General features: G+C 38.6%; 1 protein-coding gene across 1 annotated transcript; it reads left to right on the top strand.

The window, feature by feature from the left end:
- The first annotated feature begins 725 nt into the window (after positions 1-725).
- lman2lb (lectin, mannose-binding 2-like b) lies at positions 726-8598 on the top strand. The gene is made up of 8 exons (XM_026343709.1): positions 726-938; positions 2218-2336; positions 3240-3357; positions 3514-3596; positions 4256-4417; positions 4614-4728; positions 4926-5042; positions 5263-8598. The coding sequence occupies exons 1-8, from the start codon at positions 734-736 to the stop codon at positions 5403-5405; spliced, it is 1062 nt and encodes a 353-aa protein (XP_026199494.1). The 5' UTR covers positions 726-733; the 3' UTR covers positions 5406-8598.
- The last annotated feature ends 2798 nt before the right edge of the window (positions 8599-11396 follow it).

Below are 11396 nucleotides of genomic sequence, written 5' to 3'. Positions count from 1 at the left end.
CCTCTATCCTTAATTACTCCTATTTTATTAACCTGCATCAACTCTTTGACACTGAAGCAACACTGGAGGTCTACAACTAAAAATTAATACTACATTAAGTATTTTTTTTTTACATTTCTAATAATACAGAAATTGCCTAAACTGAGCCTGTAGATTTAATTGTGGTCTAGTTTTGTGAGGATTTAAGGATTGAGTGTTGTTTTATTATTTAATCATATATTGCATGTAAACTAAATGTGTTAAACTGTAGGATATACGAATATTAAATTAAATTACATTTATTTATTTTTATTACTGCAATATGATGAAATCCCACTGCCACAAGATGGCAGCCTTTTCTACAGACCAGCAGACCAACTACAGAAGACATTCGGCTACAACAAATTTAATACAAACTAACTTTTTGGGGGGTTGTTTCAATAAATTATCAGTAGGTTATAATTTTCCTTAATAACATCCTGAAGGCAGCATAATTAGAACTTTTATCTTTTTCTTAGGTTACTAACACTGGTACAAATTCCTTTATTAAGTAGAGCAAATTGTATTTGTATTTATCTTAAAGATGTGAATATTTTTTCCACCAGTCTTGTGGTGATTAAGTCTTTTTAATCAACACATAGTTTGACTTCATCAGGTTTTAAAGAAGGTTTTAATTTGGAAGCAGTAACCGGAAATGTAGTTTTCTTCCTGTCGGACTGAAACCACGTGACTAGTTTATCGCGAGAGCGTAAAGATGGACGTCACTGGAACTACACCGACTCTGGATCGACTGACGAGTTTCTTGTCTTTGTGCCCAATGTTTCGCATTAAAAACATTCGTGAATTAACATTTTTGTTTATCACCGTTTGTATGCTGATGAGCCAGTCTCTGGCAGACGAGCAGGAGTTTATGGAGGACTTTTTGAAACGAGAGTTTTCTTTGGCAAAGCCGTACCGTGGTAAGTTACCAGTCAACTAACCGTTAGCTAACAAGTGCAATGTCAGCTTATCTAAACCCAAACTAAGTTAACTAACTACTGTAAATGAGTATTTGGCTCAATTTAGTCCAGTTTGTGATTAGTGCCTGCTGTATTAATGTTAGCTGCCGAGGTAATTATTAGCCAAGAGGAACTTTGTGCCCCTTACACAACTTAACTAGCTAACGTCACAAAACGGGGAATAATGGTTAGCTGCAGTGAGCACAAAACATAATGATCGTTAGCAAATAACGTTATTAAAGTCATTGTATGTGATAATAAAGTTTGTACCACTCAACATAAAACACTCTGACAGAATAACGTATCGAAAGTACAAGAACAACACCATGTGACTGACGACGCCCGAAACTCCGAGCGTCACCAGAGCTCCTGGAATCAACATATTGTATATGTAATCTAGGATAAAGGATTTATTGATTCATGACGTACTCTGTCATCTACTTTTGAACAAAAGCTTGTAGCTAGATAGATTGTATAATAACTTGAAGCTTCTAGCTTTTGTTGCACACACAGGGGTTAGGCAACCCTGCTTGTTTCGCAACCATCCCTGCACCTGATCCAGGTAATCAGCAGTGGGTAGTGCAGGGAGAGCTGGAAAACAAACAGGTCAGTGGCCCTCAAGGACCATGGTAGGACACCCCCAAACTAAACTCTTACAGTTTGGGAGACAATGTAATGTTTAAACTCAGTATTTATGAGCTGCTGTTTATGTGATATACATTTTATAAGTCATTGCACTGTTGTTGATTTTTGATACAAATAGAAACAAAACCCAAAAGGTTGAATCTGTCCTAGTGACTTTATTTATCCCACGATGAGGAAATTCTTTAAGTGTTATAATTGAGTTCTTTAGTGTTGTAATTTAACCAGCACTCAAGCATGAGGGTCATACTAGAAAAGCACTACACAAACTCAACTGCAAAGGCTACAGACATAAAATACAATATGCTTGTTGGGTTTAGTTTGGCCACCGTACTGTTGGACTCGGGTTGGATACAGACAGGTATGTACGGCCCGATGACAACAGGCATCATGTTTAACAAATGTCAATTTGTTGAAAGCAGCTAAGCGTAAATTGTGCCACATTGTTTTTGTGGCTAATCACTGATGCTAAATACCCCACAAGAAACTATGTTTTAAACAGGCTGTCCTGTTGCATTGTACAGTTAGAGGATCCCTAAAGGTTTCTGTTTACACCTCTGTGAATACCGTGGCTAACAGGTCTATTGCTGTTTTGCAGGTTTGGGCTTTTCTAGTTCGTCACAGTGGGATCTGATGGGCACTGCATTGGTAACACCGGACTATGTAAGGCTGACCCCAGACCTGCAGAGCAGACAGGGAGCAGTGTGGAGTCGAATTGTAAGTCAACAAACTACAATCTGCTCTGGGCTAGTTGTCAGGAAGTTCAGTGTTACACGCTTTAACCTCTTACATCCTATCGCATGACCACGTTAATAGGACCACTTAACATGACCGTTATATGGAACATGTTGGGTAGAAGATTTTGAGCATAAACCATTTAAGACATTTATATTTGACTCTGGCATTTAACATTATGGTTACTTAATTCAGGTTGCTTTCACACCTACAGGATTTAGTTAGATTAAATCGGACTCAAGTTCGTTTTCCCTCTTGGTGCGGTTCGTTTTGTCCAGTGTGAACACGGTGATCGCACTCGAGTGCGCACCAAAACAACCGCACCAAGACCCCCAAAACTAGGTGGTCTCGATCCACATCATTTAGCGAACTCTGGTGCGGTCCTCCTGGTGAGAACGCGAACCGAACCAAAACGGGACCAAACGCTATGAATCTCATGATTTGAGGACTTTGGGTAGTTTGTAGATTCCAATTTCTTTCGTTTGTCCAACAAAAACATGCTGTAAATGTAAAAAACAATAATCAACGGGATGACCAATCCGCGTTAACATTCATAGTAAAATCATCTCTCTGCTACACAAACGTACAGTAGTCTACAACACTTCACCTTCTTCCTGTATTTCTGTTCCCGCGGCAGAAACATCTGACCAATTAGTGGAGAGGACGTTCTCGTGTAGTTTGAAGTGACGTGTTTTGGTTCGTTTGGATTTTTACTCGGTGTGAAACAAAACCGAACCGAGGAGAAACTGATACAATGTCACAAAGTCATTAACTGATTCGGACCAAAGCAAAAGAATTAAGGTGTGAAAAAGACCTCAGTTCCCCAATGCATACCAGGCATAGCAGTAGAATAAAGTGCTTGACTTTGTTTCTGTTGCTTCCTAGCCTTTCTTCTTGCGAGACTGGGAGCTCAAGGTGCACTTCAAAATCTCCGGCCAGGGAAAAAAGAATTTCAATGGGGATGGACTAGCCATCTGGTTAACCAAAGATCGCATGCAGAATGGTAGGCAGAGACTCTACCCATGTTTATGTCACTTAATATCATGTGATAGAAGCCAGTATTCAGAGCTAACTCATCTTCAACAGTTCAAAACAATCACCACCTTACTTTGCTGTCTCACTGTACTCATTGCTGTTTCTATGTACTGTTTTTTTGCAGGTCCTGTATTTGGCAACATGAACCAGTTTGTAGGACTGGGAGTATTTGTGGACACTTACCCCAATGCTGAGAAGACCCACGACGTGAGTGACAGTTGATATTTCATGCTGTAGTAGAGCATGGAAGGCTTGAGTGGCATCTCTGTTTCCATGAAGAACTATGTTACTATGTACTTCTACTTCTAATGATACTGGGTGTGTCGTGATTCATAAAACTGAGATTGAAACCATGACACACATGTTCACCCTGATGTAAAGGCTACAGAAGAACTGTGTCACAACCCCTGACCCAAACTGTTGGAGACACCTCCCTCACAATGGAATCTCCTCATATTAATATTCCCCAGTGTTTCCAGATTGTAAGATGACATATTACTGATTGCAGTTTTCTTGGCAGATTCTGATTTCAGATTATTTTTTTAATTTTCTGACCTGCCAATTTTGGCCAATTCTTTTTAAGATCTGTAATTAACAGCATACATAAACATTTTTCTAACTTTTCTTTAATTAATAATTTAATTATTAATTAAAATATAAACTAGCTTAATAAATTGCTTTTACATTTTCTATCCTTCTCTCACTCTCGTTTTTACAAATCCCAAAATAAAAGTGCTCCAGGTTATTGGGCAGGTAATAGAAACCTGTCTTAACATCTCATTACATCCATCTGTTTTGACTCAGTGTTATTGTGATATAATAATATTATATAAAAAATGTTTTTGTTTGTCCTGTCTTCCCCACAGAGGGCTTTCCCATATATATCAATGATGCTTGGGAATGGAACTCTGTCATATGACCATGATCAGGATGGACGATCCGCTGACCTTGGGGGTTGCGCAGCTATGGTGCGCAACACAGTCCATGATACGTTTCTCCTCATCAGATACTTAAACAACAGACTCACGGTAAGAAAGTCTAATTAAAGTGTGGTAATTTTTCATGTAACTGGGAATGCTACATTTATGTGCTTTGTTCTGTACTTTGTATTTAAATGTTATTGAGAGGTTGTAGGTTTTCAAGGTATTAAAATGTTAAGTTGAAGTCATACCTGTATAAAAACTGTTATGATTTGACTTATGCTAGTTGTTTCTTTGCCTTCAGCTCATGGTGGATGTCGATGGTAAGCAGGAATGGAAAGACTGTGCTGAAGTAACGGGGCTGCGGTTACCTAAAGGCTACTTTTTTGGTGCCTCCTCTGCCACTGGGGACCTGTCAGGTATGATTCATGAAGGCTACTTAACCACTAGGGACCCCTGTTTAATTAAATTAAATTAAACTTAAGGGAAATTAAAAGCACTGCAACCAACACAATTCTAGGTATTTGATCAATACAGAATTAGCTCTCTCCCACAGAAACACTAAAAAGGGTGCAAACTGTTTGTGTTAATTACCAACTTGTTGATGTTGCCCTAGATAACCACGACATCATCTCCATGAAGCTGTACGAGCTGATGGTACACAGGACACCAGAGGACGATGAAGAGGAGGAGGTCATCATACCCAGAGTCGACAACATGGAACAGTTTCAGGGTTAGATCCAGCACGGCCAACTTAAACTTGACTTGTGTTTTTTTTATGAAGACATGTTGTTTGGACATACCATTTGCGGTGGAAAGCAAAGTACAGGCAGTAGCACACTCTGAAAAACCTCCTGCTGGTGCAGTTTTTTAGGAGATACACTCATGTACCCTTTGTTCAGGGGACATCTCTGATCTGTTTGCTAATGACTTCTTATCCTTTTTCTTTGCAGTGGCTGTAGAGGAGGAAGGAATGAGCACAGTCCAGTTTTTCTTTACTATCCTCTTCTCCATCTTGGGTCTGGGAGTCCTTGCAGTGGTTGGACTGGTGGTTTACGGGCGCTGGAAGGAAAACAGACGCAAACGCTTCTATTGACCAGAGACCTATTGATCCCATACAGGTTTTCAAAATGTATGTTTCTTAATCGGCATACACAACAACAATGCAAAGGCTGCAATAGCTTTACTCAAACCATACAGTCGAATGAACTGAATGAACAAGCACATGGGTCTGAAGCTCAGAGCCAAGAGAACATAGAACAAAGAGATCAAACTGTGAAAAGATGTTTTTAGTATTATAAGAAAGCTGCTGGAGTGGATTTTTGTTTTGCTTTTGTTTTTCTGTTTTGTTTTGTTTTAAAATAATCTCGACTTAAAGCATCCCGTCGCACTGACTGACACACTGTAACTTTCAGATTAGCCAGCTCTTCAGAATTACTTTTAAAATCCGATGCTGTGTAGTGTACTGACGTCATGTTACAGGATTTTGTGGTACTGAAGTGCTGCTGAAGTTTAATTACCTCTTACTGCCACTTGATGCTGCCAACGTGCAGCTTTAATCTGACTTAAAGAAGACCAGTCACCCTGTGGATCTTTGCTGCACTGAAGAAGTCAACTTGCACTGATTGTTGATATGTTTGAGAGTACTTTCGGAACCAGGCAAAGCACATACATCAGCTTGTGTTACAATCCATGATACAACACATTCTATGTTGTACATAAAACTGATTCAAGATGCTGTTTCAAGTGCCTCGCTAGGACCAATGAAGACAAACTCTTGCTAGCTTTCAATGAAGGCAAAACTCTACAGTTTTCTGTTCTGTTTAACATCACAAATGATTTGGCTTCATCCAATTATTCAAAGAACCGTTTCCAGTCATGATATGTTGAGGTAAAGGTTCAGAATCTCTTTATGCATTAAAAATCATTTTCAGCCTCAGCACTATGGAAAACCTTTCACTATTTTATGAATTAATTTATTTGTGACCATGCTGCTTTAGACATAGCATGCACTGTGAATCTGAGAGCCATATGTAGGTTCCTGGACTGAAATGTGTGTTTAAGTTCACTGTAATATAACTGTTAGATCCCTCATCATACAAGCTGGTGCCTCCCCCCAGCATCCAATGGATCATAAATAAGGTAGAATATCATAGAAATCTGATTTCACCTGGTGTTATTCTACAGAATGGAAATGGTTATCGATCGTGTGACAGAAGACTGCAGACAGGCAAACTAACAGTGGAGCATGAAAAGTACAGATCATTACAGAGCAGTGCACCCGTGTACAACACACTGCACTGTCACGCTGTTGCAGTGTAGACGTACCACAAAAACAAGGAGAGATGTGTGATTACTGATAAGCTGCACCAGGCCTGTGAACGTAGTGTCACAAACAAATATGTTTCTCTCCTTCACTGTCTTTGTGAAGCCACCATTTCTTTTAGACAAAAGGTGCTTCTGGTATATGAAATTGGCAAATTCTATAAGTGGCTGCATTTAATGTCTAAGAGGAACTTAACACAACAGTTTGAGTTCATAAATGTCCAATGCTGTAATTTTATTACATTGTGTAAAGCCTGAGCCCATTCATTTGGCCTGATGTAGACACTAAAACAAGTGATTCTGTGAATTCTGGGTGTTGTGTTTTCCCAATACTTATTAATTAATTAATTAATTAATTAGGATTAGTCAGAAACTAAAATTGTTGCATTGTATGCACCCACCAATCGGCAGTTGAGATGTATATCCAAACTTATTATTCATATTCTAATCAGTTAATCTCTGTGTCTAAGTGATTGTTTGTGCCAGGTGTAATGGAAATTTCTTGAGGTGTTTGTAAAATACAGGGTGTCATTGACAAGATATTTGAGAATGTAACAGATCTGAGCTCACCGGTGAACATGACCTTTGACCAGCAAAATCTAATCAGTTCATTCTTCAGTCCAAGTGGACGGTTGTGTCATTTTTAAAGTAATCCCCAAAAGGCCTTCCTGAGATAGAGATATCACGCTCCCGAGAATGGGATGGATGAAGCAGGACAGACGTGACCAAACAAGAATTTGCCAATTTTGAGAAAATTCCCTAAAGGAGATTGTGAGATATTGACATCACAAGAATGGAACAGATTGACAATGTAATCCCACCGTGCCGACAACAGCCGTGGACAGAGGGATTGTGTGTGAGGATAGAGAGCTTACACTGCTGCATCCATTGGACTCAACGGGTTTTTCAAATCAGTCTTTTTCACTGCAGACATTTTGACTTGTTGTAGCAGGATAAACACGTGTTAACATCACAGATGTGTCTGCTCTGCACCAGTTAACTTGAACATTTTTTAACAGAACATCTAAACTCGTGCAGAATGAACTGGATATCAGCTCTGGTGGAATTGTTCTTCTCTCCTTTTGTATGAATAGTTGTCTTGATAGTTGAGTTACAACTCAGATGTAACTCAGATTGAGTTACAATCTGAGGCAAGTCAGATTCCAGGGATGTTTTTTAAGACACTGTACAGGTTACATCAGCACTTCTGTCAGTCTGTTTTCCGACTGCTGGCTTCTCCTGACACATTTTGTATTTTTTAAAAGAACACAAAAAAACCCAGAAACCACATAACCTAATTTGATGAAAAACTGACATCTTTGAGCTGTGTGTTTATCTGTGGGGTACACAAAAAAGGTATTCAGTGGAAATCTCCCTAGCAAGAAATGCACTCACAAAGTTGACACGTCCAACAAGCAGGTTAACAGAGTGCCATGACTGAATTCATTATGTATTAAACTAATTCTAGTTAAGACGTCATTGCGTTACTTTCACTTTGTTACAGTGAAATGTTTATCAGAGCAGTAACTGTTAGGGAGGTTTTCTCACAGTTGCATTGTGTATTCTGAAATATTTTACTTTTGGTACACTTCACGCAGCAGTTTGAAACCATTTCAATCAGCATTTGATGAATATGGAAAGACTACTTTAGTCAGACTTCACTTTACCAGCTATTCTTTCAGAATTTGTGGATTATGTCCAGTGTTGTTTCCTTCTAAAAAGGTTTACTGTTATTATTTCTTTTTTCCTCTAATTGTCTGTGTAGATGCTTTTAAAAAATATATATTTACTGTATCTTACGGTATTTGTCATAATCACTATATTTGCCATAAGCCATCATTTGGGCAAACTATCCTGTGGTCATTTACAATTTAAATAATTCTAAATCCTTGCCTGAAAAAATGTAGGCAAGGGAAAAGTTCTCCTTGCTCCTATGTGTCTTCCAGTAAAGGTTTTCATGGTGATTTTGCTCATGTGGTAATGACTTTGTCTTTGTCTACAACTTTATTTTTTATTTAAAAAAACATGGCATACCCTGTCTTTGGAATTCAGGCCCTTTCTAGTGTTACAGTCATAAATAAACCCATTAAACATTCAGAGTGATGGTGGAAAAGTAAGTGAAACTTGTTTTAATAGCAAACTCCTTTGAAGTTTGCATTCTTTCTGAAATAGATGTACATTGATGTTTAGAATCATTGTCCTGCTGCATCACCCAGCTTCTTCTGAGCCTCAGCTTGCAGAGAGATTCACCTGAATATTCATATTCTTTTGTAGGACACCTGGATAAACTTGAGAATATGTTTTCTCCTCCATGATGACAAGCTAAGCAGTCCCAAATCATGATGCTTCCTCTACCGTACTGTTGGGTTAATATTTTTATGTTGGGACTTCATTTTCTTTTTAAACCATATGTAGTGCTGCATGTTTTTCCCAAATAGTTCTACCTTTGTTTCATCTGTCCACAAGACTTTTTCACAGTAGTGTTGGACTGGAGTAGTGGATGGACTTTTTACGAGTCTAAAACAAATTTCCATTGTCGCTATAAGCCCTCAGTTTAGATTTCTGCACTGTCTCACTAAACTCACTGGACAGTGGAAGTATTAACTAACACTGTGTGGTGGGTTTGATAATGAAGCAGTTTGAAAGCATCTCAGTGCCCTGACAAATCTATAATCCAGGCACAAACAGCCTATGTTTGTGTGTGGATTAAAGATTTGTTAGTCTCAACAGCCTCTTGCGCTATGGTGTTAGGCCTGATTGATGCCTCTGATTATTTCTCCTGAGATGTTTTCAGTGTCCTGTCTTGCGCCACCTTTATATTTCAAGTGTGCTGTCACACACTGACATATTCAATATCTGATCCACTTACCAGTACTGGATGTTGTGAAATTGCTGGAACAGGCAGAGGTCAGGAAAGGATCTGGACCCTGTTGAACAAAATAGTTGATTCTGAGTTTTCAGAAGAGACATTGCAGCAGCATTACATAAGCTGTGTCCTCAATTCCTGCCACTGCATCTACTAAAATCTACACAGTATATAGCACATACTAATCACCATGATTCACTAAATAACCGTGATTGTAATGACCATGTTTTGATTCTAACATTATGCAGTGCTAGACATTTGGCAGAATGTGCACACTGTGAGTAATCCATGAAACATTCTTGCACACAAATGTGAATAGAAACTGTAAAGTATGAATAGCACCTCTGGGTGGGAGCATTGTGCAGCCTGTTGTACAGCTGTGCATCATGCTCAGTCTGGTGTCAAGTGTCATCTAGCTGGAGGACGACTGGATGGACTTGAAGTGGAAGTGAGTGATATGAAGCAATCCTGTGACGACAGGTGAAACATCCAGCCCGCTGCCACTGAACAGCGTCTCTGGCTTAACTATGACCTTGATAACTGAGAATCTCCACAGACTTTATCCAGGAATCAAACTGCCAATCCTCAAATCTATATTAGAATTACCACTGATACCTTGTTTATCATATACATTTCAAAATAAAATTGCCACTGAAATACTGCTGTTAGATTAGGTAGCTATCACAACTCAATAGACAGTTGCTTTAGGAATTAATCAGACCCAGTCACTATTTGCACACGTAGTTTTGTAGATTATATTTTATATGTACATTTTCACACAATAGCCCATAATGACAAGATAAAAAGAGTTTTTGTAATTTTATTAAATAAAAAACTGAACTTTCTCATTTACACAACTCTTCAGAACTTTTGCTGTGTGGCTCCAAACTGTGATCACCAGGTGCGTGCTGTTTGTTTTAATTATCCTTGAGACGTGTCCACACAGTGACTGGAGCCCACCTGTGGTAGATTGAATGGATTTGACACACACCTGTGTATATGGAGGTCCCACAAAAAAACAAACATCCATCCCAAGTTCAATTTATCAAACAGTATGTTTTATGGATCTGTGAAAAAAGTGGTATTTAATTACTACACATATAGGTAAGAGATTTCATTTACCCACAACTTACTGATTGATAAAAGAAATTGGGGGTTGCAACTCCTGCAGAGAGATGAATAGGTTTAAATTCTGGAGAGCTATAAGATGATGATAGTTGGAAATTTTATTTTGAATTTAGAAACGGGACAGTAAAGGTGCCCCTTTAAGAGAAAAGGGACACAAAACACAGTATAATAGGGCAAAAAGCACATGCATGTTACACCTTTGCAAATAAACATGGTGCTTATTAGTATTTGAATCATTTCAGAACAGAAGTCGTCGGCCAAATGTGCTTGATTGAAGTAAAATAAAGAAAGATAAAAGGCAGAATGGAAGACTCATCTACCAGCTTCCCTTTGGTCAAATGACTGGTTTTAATCTTTATGTTGCACTCCTCCTGCTCCTCTTCTCCACTTTTCTTAGTGCTTTTGTGTGATCCATATTTAATGAAAAAACAAAGTGGGTCAGGCAGGTAGGTAGGTCAGTACACACAACAGCTGAAGTTGTGAATCTCTGTGGTTTCAGCACATGTTTATGTGCTGTCCACACTGTCACCGCCAATCGCTCCACTGAGACATCACATGTGACAGACAGGGAAGTCAACCAGTGATCTCATATATCATGAACTGAATTAGTCAGTAGAATAAAGTACAGTTTATTCAAAGGTATTCCTATGTTTGTATTAGTTTGTAGATATATATATATTTGTTTTCAGTTGGATTTTTATCAAGTGTAAAGTGAAATCAATGTCACTGCCTGCAGCATTATGTGCAGAATGATGAGGTTTAAAGCAT

Source organism: Anabas testudineus, chromosome 9 (assembly GCF_900324465.2).
Source record: "Anabas testudineus chromosome 9, fAnaTes1.2, whole genome shotgun sequence".
NCBI classification, from domain to species: Eukaryota; Metazoa; Chordata; class Actinopteri; order Anabantiformes; family Anabantidae; genus Anabas; species Anabas testudineus.
This window is presented reverse-complemented; position numbering and strand designations above follow the sequence as displayed.

What these genes read in the sequence shown, in the direction of transcription:
- lman2lb (XM_026343709.1), top strand. Translation starts at nt 734, where the DNA reads ATGGACGTCACTGGAACTACACCGACTCTGGATCGACTGACGAGTTTC. An exon ending in CAAAGATCGCATGCAGAATG is followed by an intron (nt 3,358 to 3,513) that starts GTAGGCAGAGAC and finishes GTTTTTTTGCAG; the next exon opens with GTCCTGTATTTGGCAACATG. An exon ending in CAACATGGAACAGTTTCAGG is followed by an intron (nt 5,043 to 5,262) that starts GTTAGATCCAGC and finishes TTTTCTTTGCAG; the next exon opens with TGGCTGTAGAGGAGGAAGGA.